At 44.0% G+C, this 19,176-nt stretch overlaps 1 protein-coding gene across 8 annotated transcripts in view; it reads left to right on the forward strand.

Annotated features, from left to right (window-relative positions):
- casz1 (castor zinc finger 1) overlaps window positions 1-19,176 on the forward strand; it is a 191,830-nt gene that overhangs the window by 122,162 nt on the left and 50,492 nt on the right. For 5 of the 8 annotated variants that reach the window (XM_088082269.1, XM_088082275.1, XM_088082270.1 and 2 more), the window contains exon 1: window positions 16,996-17,181. The exons of the other annotated variants lie outside the window; for them this stretch is intronic. In XM_088082269.1, the coding sequence (XP_087938395.1) occupies window positions 17,103-17,181 (79 nt within the window). In that variant the 5' untranslated portion in view covers window positions 16,996-17,102. Of the gene's footprint in view, window positions 1-16,995; window positions 17,182-19,176 lie in introns of those variants that run through there. 8 annotated transcript variants of the gene reach the window in all.

Here is a 19,176-nt window from a genome sequence, read left to right on the forward strand (position 1 = left end):
TTGCCCTTATTAATGCCATTAGTGTAACAGTCATAATGGATCAAATCAACGGATGACCGAAGCAACTCCTCTGTCTCTGCGCTATGACGGGATCATGTCGGGAACAATTTGGGCATTTTGTGTTGATGAGTGAAGTTTCGAGTGCTGTAGTATCCTGCAAACTGCTTCTAAATTACGCCCTTTCTTTATCTATTTCTCTTTTTGCTCCTTTCTCTTTCTCTTTTCTGCTCGTTGTACACATTTTATTAGTCATTTTTAGAACCTTTGAACATTAATGTGCTGTTGCAACCTTTAATTTGAGCCTGCTATCAGTAGAAGTGACCCTTAGTTGGGAAGTACTGTATTTTTAACCCAGATTTAGATAATGGCACTGTGACAGTCATTTTTTGCTCCTGGGCTATTCGCTGCTTTGAGGCCGTTCATGTCACTCACACTTTGTATCCCCCCTGTTACCAATTATAGCCACACTGACCAATTCAGAGGACTGCTTGGACACAAATTATGTCTATATAGCACCGTATCTTCAACTTCAAATCTTAATTTCTGTTCTCTCTCTGTTTCCACAAACTATGTTTTCCTTCTCTGTCCACAGAGTGTGTGGTATATTAGTTATGAGTTAGCAGCAGTTGCTTGGCCTTAACAGGTGGTCATCTTTTACGGTCTATTACTCTAGTAACATTTGAAAGGGTCATTCAGCCCACTAGCTAAATACCTCAGATTTGGGGAGAGGAGAGGGCCTTCGAAACAGTTGTCGCCTGTCAGGAGTCAGAGAGTCAGGAGGACCGGTGAAACACTTGCTTGTCCCCACGTCGAGGTGAGAATTTTTCCAGCAGCTGTCACTTGGCCTCTTTAACGCATGTTTTTTTTTGGATGAGTGTTTTTTTTTTTTTTTTTTTATTTCCAATAAAGCAGAAATGAATGTTTGTGGCAACTGGAGGGGGAGGGCAAACTCCAGTGCTGTGCCCTGTCACTCACAATCTCGCCCGTGTGTGTCCTCCTCTAGAATGGTTACATGTCTCATCAGCCGCCAATCATGAGACGCACGTGAGACGAGCCTAACGGCGGAGCCTTCTTTCTTGTGATTCAGTTGCTTAAAAGGCTCTGGTGGTTTTCTCCTAATGTCTGGTGTCGCAAAACTCTTTCCGTTGCTGCCTTGTATAGCAGCAAAATGGTGTGTTTCATTTGCCACTGTTCTGCCTCTCCTCCACTGCACTACCCTTCTCTCTCCCTCTTCCTTTCCCTGTCTCCCTCACTCCCCCTTTCTCCCCCCCTCAATCCATCTGCATCATGTCGATCTGTCAGACTGCCAGTGTCTGTTCCAATTAGATTCCACTTAATACACGTAACCTCGATTAACACGCAATCAAGCCCAGATAAATCACGTCCTTTAAGTCCCCCCCTCTGCCTCTCCTGTGTTGCTTTGCATCACTCAGTTTTTCCCAACAAGCTTTCTTCGCCACAGTCGTTGGTCACAATGTATGAAATCACACGCCAAGCACATGAGCAAGTAAACTTAGACAAATGTCCTCGCTGGTGACATTTTGCTGTGGAGACAGGTGCTTTTCACCTCTAACCAAATGCCCTGTCTTAGTATGCATCTCACTTATGTTTCTAGTCATGCGAAGTTCCTCTTGTGTTTCCAGCAGACTCTTGTTGGTGCCCTTCTCACCCCTGAAGATGAAGGTGTCTTAATTACATCTTTGGTTAAAAAGCTACAAAAGACACCCTGGGCTTTCTCTACATTGCGGGAGGCTGTGTAGTCTATTGTCTCGGTGACCTTTTTAGCTAGCGGACAATTGGTTTGACTAGATTACAAATTAAGACACAGCACCAGGCACTTAGAAAGCAAGTCTGTTAGAGAGCAGTTCTATTACTACCAGCCTGTGAAAGCCACTGGGCCATACATTTTAAGCATCACATAAATGGCCACAAAGTCAGGCATCACATGCACATTGTGCCATATCTATAAAATATAAAGTTACATTTGCTTTAATGATATCTGCAATGCCATAGTGCCTCTTTGCCAGTGGCAGAAAGGGAAAAAACACACAAAGCAGCCACAGAGCTTAGGATTCAGGGCCGATTATAATTCTTTTAACAAAGTTAATAATTTACACTGTTTATGCTAATAGGAGAAAAGAGGACTGTTGAATTACCAAACAGCGAAAACCACTAAAAATACAAACCAAATGAAAACAACCCGGGGCACTGAAAAAGCACACACAGCACTCTTGGGGTCTTCTTTTATTAATCGCAGCTAAAAGTGCTAACATTGACATGTTGAACAGATTAGCCTCTTTAATAACGGGGCGGGTCAACATGGCTACCACTGCTGATCCATGAGGGTATCCTGTCGGGAGGTGGATAGCCCGTGTGTTTCATATCCTGACCTCTGCCTCTATTGGGCTCGCCCCTGTACTACAGATGCACTGAATCTGGCCTGTGCACTCAATAGATTGCTCTTTTTCTTCTATTGTAGTTTTTTACTCTTCCCTCATATTTTAAAAGGTCTGTCAGTTGTCATTTGCAAACCTGCACAGGTACCATTTTTGTGGCCATGTTGTGTTCAAAAGTGGAAGCTGTGGCAGTTAAAGATCTGGCTTTGTTTCACACAGCAATAGCTTGTGTCATACACGCTCAGACTGCCGCTGTACAGCATTAATGGTTTTAAATATCTCTATGCTAGTTGGAGCTGACAAGGCCTGCCGGTGTGCAGTGTGTAAATAGGGCTTGGATTTAAAATAAATTAAGCTATGAGAAAGGCTCACGTTGATCCATTTCTTATCTCCTCTGCTGCCTTGTCAGCCCCAAGCCCTTTCAGAGCGTGTGGACAAGTTAAGGGACAAGCAGTACTCATTCACAGTTTTTACTGTGTAAGAAAAGCCTGTTTTTAGTACTTATTAATGAAGAACGCGTATGTATAACTGCAGCAGATACTTGCTCAACTTCCTTGAAACTGTTGATCTCTGCAAAACCAATTAAAAAGTTGTGCGTGTTTTATTTAATTAGTATTGGGTGCAAACAAAATGAGTATTGAATAGACACCCGATAGCCCTCTGCCCTGTCTTTTTCCATTTATAAACTCTGTCCACAGCCACAACAATGTTGCACTGTCTCTTTAAAAGGGGTGACAGTTTTGACTATAAGTTGAGCTAAATTTTTTTTTCCTCTTTCCCAGAGAAAAAAAATGGGAATAACGCTGATGAGTTTTAACAGCTTCAGCCAGGCGATGGGCAAATATAATAAGTGTTTTCGCAGACGTCACCAATGATTATCTCATCTGGGCATTTTGGGTGAATGTAGTGGATTTAGAGGCTCGTCTCCCATTGTGCTGACATCACCCTTTAACAAACCAAATTAAATCATGGCTAAAATCATTTGAAACTCTCCCAGAGTCTGTCTCAAATGACTAAACAATGAAAGTCTGGGAAAAATTTAAAGGGAACGCTGTGTGCGTTTGGGTGTGCGTGTGTATGTGTGTTTTGGTCGTGGGGGATGGGAGGGGGTGTACTGTGGAAATGGGGGCAAATTTACACTCACACTGCATAATGGGATAAGCGAAGCCAATATCTAACACGTTCTTAAGAGAATTTAAAGGGCAGCATTGTGACACTTTTTGTCACCCATGGCTTTTTTAAAATTGAAAGTATGTCTGCATTTAAAAATTACGTTTTAGTTTCTATATTTAGTATTTCTATGATTTGCAATTTCATTTGAACTTATGTAAAAAAAAAAAAACAACCTCACAAGCCTCACCATGGAAAGTTCTCTGTAAGGAAACTCTAAGAAGGCATATAAAATATAACCTAAGTCAGTCTTGATATAGCTCTACTTTTATAGATAGAAATTCAGATTAAAGGGCACGAGTGTCCTGTTTCCACAGCCAGGCAATGTTGCATGGAAAATGTGTTTTGATACCGATACCACTATGACACACTACAGGCAGGAAAAGACTAAATGACACCTGTATGTTTCATAAACACATTTTGGTGATGTGACGTGCTAGTCCTTTACAGTAACAATAATCATTAAAGTGGCCTCTTAAAGGTATGAAAAAAGAGAAACATTATATTTATTTTGCAGACTTAAATGAAACTTTACAAAACAGGTCACAAAGATGTGATGATGTGCAATCATAGCTTTGTTTTGTAATTTTGTTAGAATTTGTTGCACATTAACCATAAGATATGGTTAATGTGCTATCATGTAAAGGCTATCATGGCTGGAACACAAGGATTTGTCAGCTGTCCTGTCTCACTGCTCGCGTGCTGTAGTAGGCCACCCATGACCTTGTGAAATGAACAAAGGAGTAAGAGAGAGAGAGAAAATGAGTGAGTGAGTGAGACGAGTCAGTGAAGGAGTGGTGGCAAAGTGTGGAGGTGCATGGAGGTGGTGGTTGGGGGAGCGGGGGGTGCTGCTAAAGGCCTCAACTCAGCCAACGTGGCCTGATGTGACAGGATTAGCTAAGCCCCGGTGAGCATGGCTGGTACTGTGAGCCCCTGTGAGTGTGTGTTAATGTGTGTGTGTGTGTGCGAGAGGCAGGCAGTGCGCACAGCAGACTGGGAAGCCAGAACTGCTGCTCGCCACCAGTCGAGCCAAGACAAGACATGGGAGATCAACAGTGTGTCAGCCCATCGCTGCCATCAAGCCTTAGCCCTCATCATCACCCTCCCCTTCCACCAATGGGCGAGAGCCAGACCATAGAAGATACAGCCAAGGGAGTCAAGATACAGTGGGGGGAGACACAGCGGGGGACTAGTGGGCGGGCAGCTGGGGCTAAAGTGAACGTGAGTTGGAAAATGATCCTATTAAATTGAATTAAAGAGGCAGTCTTCATTTACCCCAAGAATGATGGATTTGGATAATTAACAGTGTTAATGGGGACTGGTTAAAGAGGGCAAGGGAAACCGGTGATTGCAGACACAGAGTAAAGGGGCCAGGTCAGACCTGCATTGTATTTGGCCCGGTGGCCCATAAGGGACGGTCTTTTTTTTTTTTTTTTTTTTGCTTTGCACTGTGGTCACTTGTTGGAGATTATTTTTTAAGTGTTGCCAGACTGTTCGGAAATGCGACTAATCCTCCTTACTTTTTCCCCTTTCAAGGTGTTCTCTTTTTTTCCCCACAATTCCACCTTTATAAAAGAGCAGCGGCTGTAAGATGATCTGAACACGGCAGATCAAAGGCTGCTGTGTTGTGTGGTTCTGCACTGGGCCTGCTGAGCAGCACGCATGCGAATCGGGAAATAAAAGCAAGAGGAGGGTGTCACTGATGAGCGTGTAGGTTCAGTGTCGATATATTTTGTGGTAGTGCGCTGCTGCTGCAGCAGTGAGTGCATTATACCAGTTTAATGCCCTCATCTTGGGACCTAATTATGACACTAGTAGTGTGTGTGAAGTGTATGTGCACGCACATGTGGTGGTGTGCTTGTGTGCTTGGTTTTTCACTTTGGTCATTGCACAAACCCTATCTGCATGTCCTTAATTCTTGATGATGTGTAGGCCTTAGGCAGTGTGTGTGATGGAGAGGATGCCTGTGTGCCAAGTTGAAGTGATCAGACGGCAGGCCATGGGCCCTCACCCCTCTGAAAAATCCCGTTGCTTTGCTCACAACAGCCGACCGGCGGTAGTGCGTCGCTGGTTTCCACAGTCGAGTCAGGACTAGTAACACCCTGCCACAAAGGAGCCAGATTTATAGGGCACTGTGTGTCAGTGGGTAATCTGCAGCTCGTCTTTTGCTGTTGAAATAATAGCTAATCCTGAGGAAGAACTAGTTAGCTTTATTTATATGATCTCGGCCACCACCTTAGTAATTCTGTTTATGTTGTATATGCAGTGTATTTTATGCGCTGCATTGTTTAAGGTCGAGCAGTTTTCTTTTTGCGCAGAGTTGTGGATGTAATCAATTTTGACAGTTGGAGACGCACACTCAACTCTCCATTACCTTGGATGATGTGCACCACAGCTTACCTGAACCCTGATTAGGCAGAGAATGTCTTAAGTAAAGGGATCAAATAATTTTATGCTACTTTTCTCCTTTCAAAAAAATTAACACCACAGTTGCACGCATGTGTGTGTGTGTGTGTGTGTGTGTGTGTGTGTGTGAGAGTGATAGAGTGTGTGAAAAAAAACAATCTCATCAAGCAGGAGGCCGTTTGCTTAGCAAGAGCTGACAGTCTTTGTGTATGTAAATGAAGAATTTAGACTAATGGAGTTGAACCATTTCTAATTTTGTGATGGCAAGAGGATTTTGATTGAAAGTAATTAAGCAAGCTAGCTGTAAAATTAATTAAAGCAAAAGGAGGGGGGGACTTTTATTGGATTGGATAGCGATATAGCTGCTGTCAGGCAGGGGGACAAATGGGGGTGACCTGGATTCTCTGCCCTCCCTCCTCCCACTCGGGACTTTTATGTCACTTTAATCTCCTTAGAGCGGCTGGTGTGCATTTGTTCGAAATAATCAAGGAAATATGGTCAGAAATTGTCAGCTTTCAGATCTAATTTACCTGACAGCCTCGCAAGTGTGTGTGCACGCGCATGTATGCATGTGACAGTGGCAGGTCCTTTTTTTCCCCTTGCCCTCTCCTCAGCTTTGTGGAAAATGCTTTTGACAGTCTTGAAGCATCTTGGTTGTCGAAGGGCGGGGGAGATGAGGAACTTGGGTGGCTTTAAGACGGACATTTCAATGAGGCGTGTTTGGCCCGGCTTAGCACCTCTGACACTGTTGTGTGCGTGCACACACACCAACATGCTTAATTGCCTCTGTAACATATTCAGACTCCGTTTGGCTACTGTACCAGCACTTCTCAGCCTCTGTTGTCTGCAGGTAGCCTAAATGAGCAGAAGCAGATTACAGCCATGACAAAGCCTGTTACAGCTACTTAACCACTGACAAATAAGATTGGCCAATCCTGCACAAATAGAATTGGAACTTATTGTCCTTTTTAATTTTGAAAAATAATAACTCCTTATTTCAGAATATTTTTCCCTTGGCGTTTCAAACTTTTATTTTAAGCTTATAATTGAACGTCTTTGATATTGTTAAAAATATCAACCACCTGTGCAATTCGCACTTAGATAATAACCAGTCATAAAATAGCCCTGCTAATGTCCTGCGACATCTATATGGCTTTGAGCTGTATGGGGTCCATATTAAAGGGCGACGGGGTTTCCCATGATTCCACAGTGGGTGAGATGCCACTTCCTTTTAAAGCTTCTCAGTGCTTTCTGGTGTTTGGGACATGGGGTCTCAGTGTGGCCCTCAGTGCCCCCTGAAGAGACAGTTAATTAAGGCCTGTGCCCAGACAACGCTGCCAGGACTCACCCACCATACCATCGTCTGCCCCTGTTGCCACCACTCCCCTCCTAAATTCTGCAGCCACCGGGGCCTGTGGGTAAGCAGAGCGCCGGAGCTGTGCGCCACCATCGGGGCCCCTAACGGGATTAGGAGTCCTCTGAAAATAGGACCTCAGCTCCAAAAGCCTCTCACCCACCTTCATCTGCCCAAAGAATCCCCCTCAATTTACCCCCGGCCCTATCCCCTCCCAACCCCCCCTCCTATAAGACGGCTCCACCCGAGCTCCGTTTTATCAATTAATGTAATAAAAGGTGGAACAAAGAGCTTTCTTTTCCCCTGCTCTGTAATTAGAGGGGAAGATCTCCTGAGGACTGGCCTTCCTTGGGCCCGAAAAACATGATTCCCCCCCCCCCACTCTACCGCTGCCATCCAAGCGGAACATGGCGCCTCGATGTATAAGGGCGATAATGTAAATGTAGTGTAGTTTGCCAGGCAAACCCGGCGAAACCTATTTTGCGGTAGCTTTATCTAAGTGTGAACAAATGAATGTAACATTTGGAAGAGTGATACATTATTAACTCTAATTGATTCCTTTATAACACTATACATTCACTGTCAACTTCGCTTTGGCTCGTACGACTACATGCTCACTGAATTAGTCTTGTCGCTGTCCCTATTCTAACACGTTATGTGTCACCACACACTGTTAACAAATGTGATAAAACCACCTGAATCGAGAATATCAGGTATGGCGTCTGCCTATGTGTGTTTTTGTCTGTTAAGGTGAGATACAGTAGACGTAAGGGTGTGTGTGTGTGTGTGTGTGTGTGTGTGTGTGTGTGTGTGTGTGTGTGTGTGTGTGTGTGTGTGTGTGTGTTACTCTCTCTTGTGCTTAACTGTGTCTACACGGGTGTGAAAGTAAAAGAGAGAGACAGAGCACCCGCTTTCACAGCCACTGGAGCTTTCGATAGGAATTAGTTTTACAACATATGCAAATGTTCCCCCGTGAAAAAAAAGGGGGTCTTTAAGTGACAGGTTGATATGTGATTAAACGACAATTAGAGTGCTGAAAATAAGTGTCGGCAGTAGGTCAAGCACTGGGCGGCTCAGCTAAAAGGTAGCAGACTATTGAGGAGAAAACATTCCCAGGCGGAGGCCAGGAACAGGACCCAAAACAAATTAGAGAGGTGAAGGGGGGACAAGGTTGGCACTGTGTTCCAATAAACCCACAACAAAAACAAGTTCTGTGTTTTGCCTGGATGACAAAAGACAGACAATTCATGATTAGACTAGGATCCTGTTCTCACTGATTCAGCGCTGGACATAAATACAATCCCTGAATCCTAACAGTGGCGCTTATTGTGTAGGCTCAAAGTGCTTTAGCGTCATACTTGACTGACATATTTTACCTTCAAGGGAGTTGAATAGATGGACTTTGACAGTGATAGTGATGCCCTGCGTGCCCTGCTTTTAACCTTTAGTGCCCCCAGCTCAGACTAAAACCAGTTGTCTGCCCTTGTGTAGGCTGCACCCCTCTCTTCTGCTGCCCTTTAAGTTAAAAGTACACAGACATGAGGGTCTTTCTCTCTTGCTGTCTTTCTGTAACAAACACTCGCACACATACGCACACAAACATACAGGCGGAGACATAAAAGGGCTCACGCTTATTCTGGCAACAGATGGCCCTGTCCCTATAATCCCCTTTGATGCTGCGGTGGGCAGTGGCTCCTGAACATCTCTGAAGCCAAAGCCCCAACAAAACTTGAGCTACTTTTCCTTTAACTGACCCCAATTGCCAAGGAGCTGTCAGCTGTCAGACCTGGTTAAGAGCGTCTTTACTGGGGGAGACTGAAGGGCACAGGTTTCTCTCTCTCTCTCTTTCTCTCTCTCTCTCTCTCTCTCTCTCCTCTTTCAGCTTCTTGTTTGTTTTCTGTCACAGATGCTTCATTCCACCGCTATAGCACGACTCTGAAAGCAGGTTGACCGTGGTACTCTGACTTGTAGTATCGGCAGCGCTCATTTCTTCGCTGTTCCTTCCAGAAGGCGAAAGAGTGAACCTCCCCGAGCTCTAATATTGGAGCCACAGATGGCAGGAGGTGGGCTAAGAGGCTTATATTTCATTGAAGCGCTCACCTTAATTATTGTCAATTGTAAGAAAATAGGGCCTTTTCACTGCTTGCGTAACCGATATACTATATAAACACACACACAAGTAAATTAAAAGCACCGCACTGCATCACTTATTTTTTCTAGAAATATAACTTTTTTTTAGTGATTGATAATAGATATTTTATCTCTTTTTGGTTGTCCGCCTAGGCATCTGCTTAAGCTCTCTTCAGTTGAGAGCCGGCCCGTTGATGCTGATGAAATAAATCTGCTATCTTTAAAGAAAGTGGTTCAGTCTCTGATAAGATAAATGATAGTAATGAGCTCACTAATGGAGTTTTAAAAAGAATTTAACAAGTACCTTTAACCTCTCTTTCACTTAAGTAAAAAGTGACTGTAGTTTAATTCTTAACACTAATATTAAAGCGGGAATTTTACACATTTTGCAGAGGAAGCTTTTTTTATGTTGTGCTAGGCCCTTTTATTCCTATACTCTCTGATTGCAAAGGAACAGAGTTTTGTTAAACACCTCTGATTAAATTGGAGATCACTCACCCCAATGTTTGAGTCAACCAGCACTACGAAGCACTTTGCTTTCTTATTAATTTTGCACTGTAAATAGAATCAAATGTGAACTGGTGTCTTAACCTTTGTCTTAAATCATTTCCCTCTCCTAACGCAGGGAGCTCCGTTCTCTGGCCTCTAATTGGAGGACAGCAGTTAAATGTCTCCTCGGGTGCAGAGGCGACTGATTGCAGCAGTTTCTTCTGTTTAAACACAAATGGGGGGAAAAACCCAAATTAGCTACTTTTGCGATTTCAGAGAAGCCTTCTGCACCGTTCGATTATGTATTATCATTTGAGAGCTTTGGGGGATAATCATCACTGAGATTTGCTCACGTTTCCAGCAGGTCTGCTGAGATGCATGTACGTAGCTAATGGGATTGGGCTTTTTTTTCTATCCCTCTCCTGTGGCGTTATGGAGCTGGCAGCTGAACTTGAACGGATGCGCATGGTGCTGAGTCGTGCACAAGACTATTTCAAGACTGAAATGCGATTGTTTTAATACTTTAATCCACCTGTCCTTGGCATTCAGGATGTTGCAGAAGTCGCCTAATTATTTCAGTGCCCTCTATCCTTCCTGGTTGAAACACAGCAGAGACATTAGCACCCTTCTGTTGTACATACAGTCCACCCTAAAGAATTGTCTTCTTTGAATAGATTTTAATTTTTCTTTTTTTTAAAAAAAGGGTTATTTATTTCAGGAAATGCATCAAAATGGCTATAAAATACAAAAACATACAACTTCTTAATTTTACTCAAAAAATGTATAACCTAATTGAAATTTTAAATATGCATGTATGCAAAGAGGATCTGAAATAGCCCAAATCACTTTAAAGAGCGAGCCATTAAACAACCAGAATTCACGGAATTGTCCCAGGTTCCAACCACGACCGTATGCAAACACAAATATTTTCTTTTAATTAAAAGGGCCTCATCTCGCTGTATCCTCCCCCAAGCCTGCTGCCAGCCCTCAACAAACCCCCCACCCCCCCATGCACACACACTCACTCACACACATTCACAGACACACACATATACACTCCGGTGATTCCTCTATTCAAATCCATTTGCACTCACAGTCACATACATACAGCCAAATTTGAGAAAAGTGATTACTTTAATTGTGTCCCGGGCCGTGGATTCCTCTTGACTAGCTGCTAATCTGTCAGAGCCTGGTTGTCAATTGAGAACCAGGGACACCAGCAGTGACGGCTGCCCAGTTCACTGATAGCCCCCTGAGGGACAGTTAACCCTAAAACACCCCCCCCCCCCCCCCCCAAAAAAACACCCTCTTGTGCAGTCTCGCCCCGCACTTCCACCCTTCCCCCAGACCGGTCCAGCCTACCAGAACCTGTGGTGGCACTAAAAGGTTGGGAAGGGGGGGTTAAAGGACTGGTGGTCTCCGTCTATGTGCTGGTTTGGGACAGTGGGGGTGTGTGTTTGTGCATATATGTGCGGTTTGGTGAGGGGTGGTGGCTTGATAGTAATGCATGTTGATGGTTTCAGAGATACTTCATTTCAGAAACAGGGGCCTCATTAACTGTAGTTTTCATCAGGCCGGCGAGCAGTGGGCACATTAGGGGTCCACAGGAAGTTAGAGTACAGCAGGAGAGTGCATTAGGGAGGCCTGGGGAGACACACTCCCTCTCTTCTCCTCAGTTCCACTTCCACCTCCAGAGCTTTTCTATATCTTAATGTACCTTTCAGAGGAATTCGGATAGAGGTCAATAATTATGCTCTTTAAATTATTCAGTCGAGGTCCTCTGTAATTGTGCTTTTTAGAGCTCGGACATTGACAACATGGTTTACTGCACCACGTTTGGGGCACGGCCTGACCGGATGAATCAGTAGGAGAAAGAGTGTGCGAGTGTGTTTCACTGCTCTCATCACCAACCGATGTCGGAGTGATCTTCATTTCTGAAATTTCAATACCCGTCGACACCAAATGAACACATTAACTCCCGTGCTGAGCAAATTTGTCAGCACATCAAATTTGGATCTCTGTTAAACAGGCGTCAGCACGGAGTCGTCTCTGCTGGGCATGTTGGTGTCAGACTACCAGCCACTGTGTGGGAATGTTTAGTTTGGGACACAACCGTGTTATTTTTGTTACATCGAGGAGAGGAAAGCACAAACTGCTAGGGTGAGCAGAAAAAATCACCAAACTTTCTCTACAAAGCCAGCCCCGGCAACGTTTGACTGCACATGATAACATCGTCCGTCCACACAACAAGTCCTCTTTCAGCCACAGATTATTAACACATCGCTGAAAGCGGCAGAGAGCAATTCACTGTTGTCACAGGGTCTAATATTTATATTTATCTAGTTGGGAGAGGCATTGACAAACATGTCACACACCTGCAGTTTGGTAGTACGTGGTACTGCAGTTTGGTGTCAAAGAAAGAGCCTGTACAGTAGAGTTTTGTTGGGGCGAGAGGAAGACTGTAATTACTGTCTGACGATTCATCTAGTCACTGCATAAAATAGTGTTTATCCAGTCGCCCGTGTTTCTGTCGTGGCTGAGGGAGGGGTGGGTCATGTTTTGCAAAACTGAGACAGCTAGGGCAATCAGGAGAAGAATCGTGACTCCAAAACATTCAGCCTTTTCTTTCTTTTCTCTCTCTTTGTCTCTCTTTCTCTCTCTCTCTCCTGGGTTTCAAACTGGTGCCTTAGAAAATGAGATCTCCTTTTCTCCCCCCTCTGACACACCCACACACAAATAAACATAAAAAGCTAATTTGTTAGCGCCCTCATTTCAGAGGCCAGAGCAGGAGAATATTGTTGGGGGGAAAAGTAATGCTTTGTCAAATGTTGACATGTGTTGCAAACATGGGGCCTTCAGCAGCAGCAACAGCAGCAGCGTTTCGTTGAGCTGCTCAGGCACATTGTCGGCACATGAAGGGAGGATGCTTTGAAACAAGATTAGCCTCCAAATGGCCCTGCCTGCCCCCCCCCATCCCCTCCTCATCCATACCCCTGTGCATAATGTGTGTGTGCGCCTGCACTAAGATGCTAAATGATCAGATCCACTGAAATATTTGTGGGCCTGTTTTCTCACAGAATGAGTCTGGGTGTCATGTGCTGTATATCACTGTACAGCTGAACGTGTGTATACACATTTGTCCTGCTGCAAGGCCCCATTGTCTGGCACATGGTGTGGCTTGGTTTCGTGGGCCAGAGAGCACACATCCCTGTCACTGAGGCTACCTCCCCTTGGCTTTGGGTCAGGGTGACACTGGGCAGGGGGAGGAAAAAAAAAAATCCATCACCCCCACACCCTGCCCCCACAAAAATGAATCAAAATTGGAAAACAACATGCAAGGTCCGCCTAATACAGGAACACTTGCAATATGCTGATGTTTTCTTTTGCACACTGTGTTTGCTAAATTGCCTTTGACTGCGTGCATCAGTAATGAAACTTTATGTCCTTGTGGAGAGGGCAGCAAGTCCGTTCCAGTTAGGACCGGGACGATCTCTCCTGTCTGGCTTTTGTAAGACTTTTTTTCCCTAATACACGTCCTTATGAATAAATGAAGCCCATGAAGTCATTTTTTCCATATTTGTGTAAATTGCTTTAAAAGCATTTTATCATGTCATAAAAAAGCGCAATTGATCTGCTGGGCTTAGCCCATTGGACAGCTGTGTGTTTTGTTAATGGCCACTTTGCTCCAAGCAGCTTATTAAAAAATTTATATATAAATGCTAAAATTGCATAAATTATTTAGATACAGTAAGCATTTTTTTGTTTTGGTCAGGCAGGGAGGGGCTGTTATCAGTATGGAAATTTACCATAGTATATTATCTGCTGAAATATAGTAATATATCTGCCCAGACACATATGTGTCCTCCTCACTGCACCCCCATACATGCAGAGGCGCAGGGAAAAAAAGTATATATTTTTTGATGACTTCGTTTCAGCAACCACGGAATGTCACCCATATCCTGGTTGATTGTACTTTCGAGTTTTATGATGTTTTTCCATTGATTTGTTTCCCCGGCGCAGCTGCCGACCTCTATTGAGGGACGAACGTAATCAGCGCTGACGCAAATTAGATGGTTATTCGTTTCGAAAATTGACAGAAAAACAATAAAAAAGATGAAATGCTCCCAAATCAATAGATATAATGAAATTCAAATAATCCGAGAGATGAGGTCTCCATGGCAACTGATAATGTGGAAAAGAAAACAATTTAATAAAGGACAGACACGCTTTGAAAACAGATTGGGGAGGGGGGTGGCTGTAAAGCGGGGAGAGGAGAGCAGAGCAGAGGAGAGAGGAGGTGGGGAGATGGAGGGATAGAGAGAGGGAGGGAGGGTGGTGGAGGGGTGTTTGTGGCTGTAGTGGTTGCTCTATAGCTTGTTTCCCCCGGCGTGTGAAGGATCTGTGTCTGTCCCAAGGACACCAGAATAATTAGAAAAGCTTTCAGGCCAGAAAGTGCAGATTCAGGTTTTAATACACAAAATTATTTCAGGGGCAGTGAATCGGAAAACCATTTGTTGGTGACCTTCCTGAGAGGCCTCCCCCTCCCCGGTACAGGGCAAGATGGAGGCTATGTGGCAGCACTGCCTGAGTTATGGCATATTTGTGTTTTTATAGAGGCAGGGGGAATGGAGTTGGGGAAGTTGGGAGGGGGATGTGGGGGCAAATGTGTGTGTGTGTGTGTGTATGGTTGTGTGCGTGCATGCGTTCATGAGTTTGGGGGGTGGGTGGGTCACAGGGAGACCTTCGCGTTGTGTGTGCGCGGGTCTGGCAGGAGTTTAGGAAGAGGGAGGGAGGGAGAGCAAAGACGAGAAGGGAGAAAGTGAGGCAGTGAGAGAAAGGGGGAAGTTGCAGATCCGGCTGTATTTACAGATCAGTTGTCAAAAGGAGCCATTTAAGGGGAATGCGCCCGTTCCTGCGCTGTGACAGGCGAGGGTGCCTGTTTAAAAAGCAAAAGACAACTATGAACCTGAGAGGGAGATAGTCAAACACAGGCTTTTTCTGTTGAAGACAGACAGAGCAGGGGGTGGCGAGGGAAGCGAGTGGGTGTTAAGTGACTTCATTTGTAGTCTATTTAAGGTATGTTTTACTTGTCCTTGTGCTGCTCCTCCAACATCTAACACAGGGGCTGCGTTCTAGTTTGCACAGCAAGGGAATAATGATTGAGTGCATCGTTCTTATTTCCTGTAAATACAAATGACTTTCCTTCATCTGCCTAAAAACCTGTATTTGATTTCAGTCTTGCTGTCAAGGGAGATTTGCTACTGATGCAAACAGTGATAAGAGTCAACCAAAAGCACAGCTCTGTTTCTCTCATTAGCTTATCATGACTTGAAGTATGTACACTTTCTGGTGGCTTTATTCAACATCCGTGTCCTGCTCATTTAACATCCTATTTTCTTTATTACTCTTTGTCAACGTTTTGAAGGCAGTCTGGTTGGGCGTTGGAGGCTTGTCTGTCAAGTAGTGACTACCATTTTTGTGTCATTAGAAGGCTTTGTTTGACTCAAATAAAGGTGATCCACCCTCTGTTCAAATGATACAAACAGCAGGTCCGGGATATCACGTCTTGAGTGCAGATACCCTTATCCTGTTCCAACAGCAATAAATGGAAAAACAAGTCCTCACGCAAAGCTCGGCTTGATAATTACTGTTCTGATATTTTAATAGCACAGGATCCTGATCAGCATTGCTGCTTTCCTGCAATATATACTGTCATAAAGGTTGGGCAATACTTGATAAATATGTGGGATCAAGTTCCATCCATTCTCTTGGCTACAATAAGTTTGTTGCTTAATACATAATTAGGGTGTACAGAGTGTATTTTTTTATCTACTCTCTGCTTACTTTTTAAACAATAATTTTAAAGCGTTTTCCACCTTTGATTCAGTTGTTAACACGATGTTGCACACAGAAAATAATTACAGGCTTATAGAGACTCTGATAGATCTTTTTTTTACTCAGGGGAATCTGCCCTTATTCAAAGGCAAACAGAGATCTGACATTCTTCAGCAGGACAGCTAATATTCTCCAGTATTGATATTGCAATGTGAAAAGTGCCCCACAAGTAGGAGAGAAACTAGAAATTCCCCACTGTACACTAGCTTAGAGCCTTCAAATCTAACATGCCAGTGTCAATGAAGACTGTTTTCTTTTTTTAAATTAAAAGAAAAAAACCCAGATAGAGTAGAGACTTGAAATACGAGAGCCGATAGGCATCCGCTGTGTGTTTGTGTATGAATGTGTGTGTTTGTGTGTGCATGCACATGCACACTGACACACACATAGGGCACAAAGCACATGTTATCACTGTCAACAGCAGCAGTAGCAAACAACGGCAGTTGTTCTGTGTGTGTGTGTGTGTGTGTGTGTGTGTCTGTGTTGTGTATGAGTGAAAGTGTGTATGCTTGTGCATGTCCACAATCTCTCTCTCGCTCTCTCTCTCCTACTCGCTTTGGCTGCTGGCTCTGAGAGACCCACTGTAAGTCAATCTGTGTGTTCATATGCCCGTGAGTCTGTGTGTCTGTGTGTGTGTGAGCCACTACTGTACTACACTTCAGGGGCCAGGAGCCAGGACCAAGCCTAGCCGAACAGTGCTGAACAGGGCTGGAAAGGGCCGAGGGCCAGCTCCCTGCGCACACCACCCACTTCACACCTGTCGCTCTCTCTCTCTCTATCTCTCTCTCTTTCTCTCTATCTCTCTCTCACACACAAACACACACATGCACGCACGCACACACAGCTCATGCAGCCGTGCTGCTCGGCACAGGGCTCTCATTGTAGCAGTGACAGGAGGGCGCCCGTTAAGTGGCTCTCTCTTCCTGGGGCCTGTGTGCGTGTGTGTGTGTGTGTGTGCGTGTGTGTATGTGTGTTTTGTTCCCCCATGTGGCTGTGGGGTGGAGAAGGGCGATGAAGGACCCCTACTGGTAAAGTGGGTAAACTCGCACAGCCTCGACATCTGTGCTCGTAGAAGGAGGGAGGGGGGAGAGTGGAGAGAGAAGAAGAGAGGGGGAGGGTAAGGAGGGAGGAGAGATAGACAGCGAGAGAGGAGGACAGTGGGAAAGAGGAAAGGAGTGAGAAGGAGAGAGGGAGGGAGAGAGAGACAGAAGGAGAGGAAGAGAGAGAGAGCAGAGCCTTGGCAGAGAGCAGTTGAGGAGAAAATGCCTTGCTTTGTGGAGAGAATTCTTCCAGGGCAGGAGGGAGAGGTGAGACAGAGCACAGAGGGCGGTCTGCTGCCAGGTAAGACTCACACACACCTTCCTCTCCCTCTCTCCTCTCTCTGTCTCTCTCTCTCCCCCCTCACTCACCCCCCCCCCCCTACACACACACACACACTCACACACAGGAGTTGAGTGCTACCTCGAGGTGAACGGGTCTGCTACTAGTTGCAGTTGGCATGAGTCAGGCACGCATGTGTAGTGATGTGGTGGGTGGTGTCAAAGTGTGTGTGTGCAAGAGAGCAAGCCTGAATGAGAGTAAGGAAACGGAACAAGTGTAAAAAATGTGCAATTTTTAATTATGAATGCACATTTGCGCCTATAGTGCAGTGCATGTCAGTGATGTGTTTAATTAGTTTTAATGGTGTGTTGCTTCCTCAAAAGTTTTGTTGTTGACTTTTTGTGTCATGCCTTATAGTGCTCCACACTTCCACTTTTGTTTCTTCTACAGTTACATTTATGACATTTAACGGTGGAATGTACATTTATTCAAATAATGCATTATACAAGTTTGAGGTGATTTTACTTTCTATAGTTTATATCTAAACTCAATTACATCTGAGAGAGAAATATTAAAGTGTTTACTCCACAATATTTACTTGAAATTTGCAGTAACTAGTCAATGAACAGAATAATATTTTACAAATGAAATAGGATCAACTTATAAAATACAATGAACTGTTATATATTAAAACTAAACAATGCTAAACAAAACTTAAAGGTTGCTTGGATTTTAATCAGGAATATTAATCTAGTCAGCAGTTTTGGAGTTTAGATGTATACACAGAAAGACTGACTCTTTTACTATAATGAGTATTTTTAGTCTCAATTACTTTTTTTAACTTCTGTACTTTGAGAATATAATTTTTTTATTTTTAAAATGTGGTTTTGCCTCTTTTACTTATTTAAGGGATCTGAATACTTAATTTACCACTAATTGCACATTACTTTACTTTATAGCAAATGCTTTTTATTTCTTAAAAAGCAATTTCAGGCTGTTAAGGTAGTCAAAGGTTGCACATATACACTTTATTTGACGTATTTGACAGAACAAAATATGATTTAAATAGCTGTTTGTGCAGGCTAAAAATAGAAATGATTGAAAAGCACCTAAAATCCCTTCGCCCTAATGTCAAGTGCAGATGTTTTCAGATCTGATGTGAGGTAATTTGCGGTGTTGGTCGAGATTGATTGGGTTGTTTCGATACAGATGTTGGGATGGAGAGGTTTGTCTTCGGAGGGATTTTCCACTCTGCTGATGTAAACAGTGTCTGTTGAAGAAAGGCTAAAGAGTCCTTTTCTTTCCCGTGGAGACACAGTTGTGAGAGGAATAATCCTCCTCGTGTACAATTAGATTTTCTCCTTTTGGTTAAATAAATACTGTGTCTGTGAACATAAACACAGATTTACATGTGGCCCTGTGGGTGTCTGCCTCTCAAACAGCCTGCTGCCACAGCCTGGGCCTGATATTTCTTGTCGAGGCCCAAAGGAAAAAAAAAGAAAAAGAAAAGAAAGACGAGGCAGAAGTTGGCCGGCTCTAACTTCACGCTTGCTGTTTATTTGTTTTTATAACAAATGGAACCAGCTTCCCGAGTGAAAGGTGAAGTCAGAATTGAATTTGGCTTGCGTTACCGTGGCGATCTGGCAACCGCTCCTGTGTCCCATAGGACTGCTCTGGTTGCTGTGTGCCGGGCGCGTGTGTTTGTTATTTAACTGGTGTACGTGTGTGTGTGTGTGCGCTACTGTTCTACGTGCATATTGTGTGAGTGTGTGTGTTTGAGTAGTGGGTGGTGGTAGCAGCATTCACGAGAGAGACATTTTACTAAGCAGACATTTCCCCCTCTGTTTTCACTCTGACCTGGTAGGAGATTGATGACTGAATTGTGGAGTACATGTTAACAGTAACTGGTGATTTATGAAGATACTTAGGGTAAGTGAGGCCGCACAGGCTGGAGGGGAAGAAAAAGATATAGCCTTTTAAGTTAATGTAAAAATATAGCCTTTTTAAGTAATAATT

Source organism: Plectropomus leopardus, chromosome 9 (assembly GCF_026936395.1).
Source record: "Plectropomus leopardus strain MGB_pleo_1.0 chromosome 9, ASM2693639v1, whole genome shotgun sequence".
Classification (NCBI taxonomy): Eukaryota; Metazoa; Chordata; class Actinopteri; order Perciformes; family Serranidae; genus Plectropomus; species Plectropomus leopardus.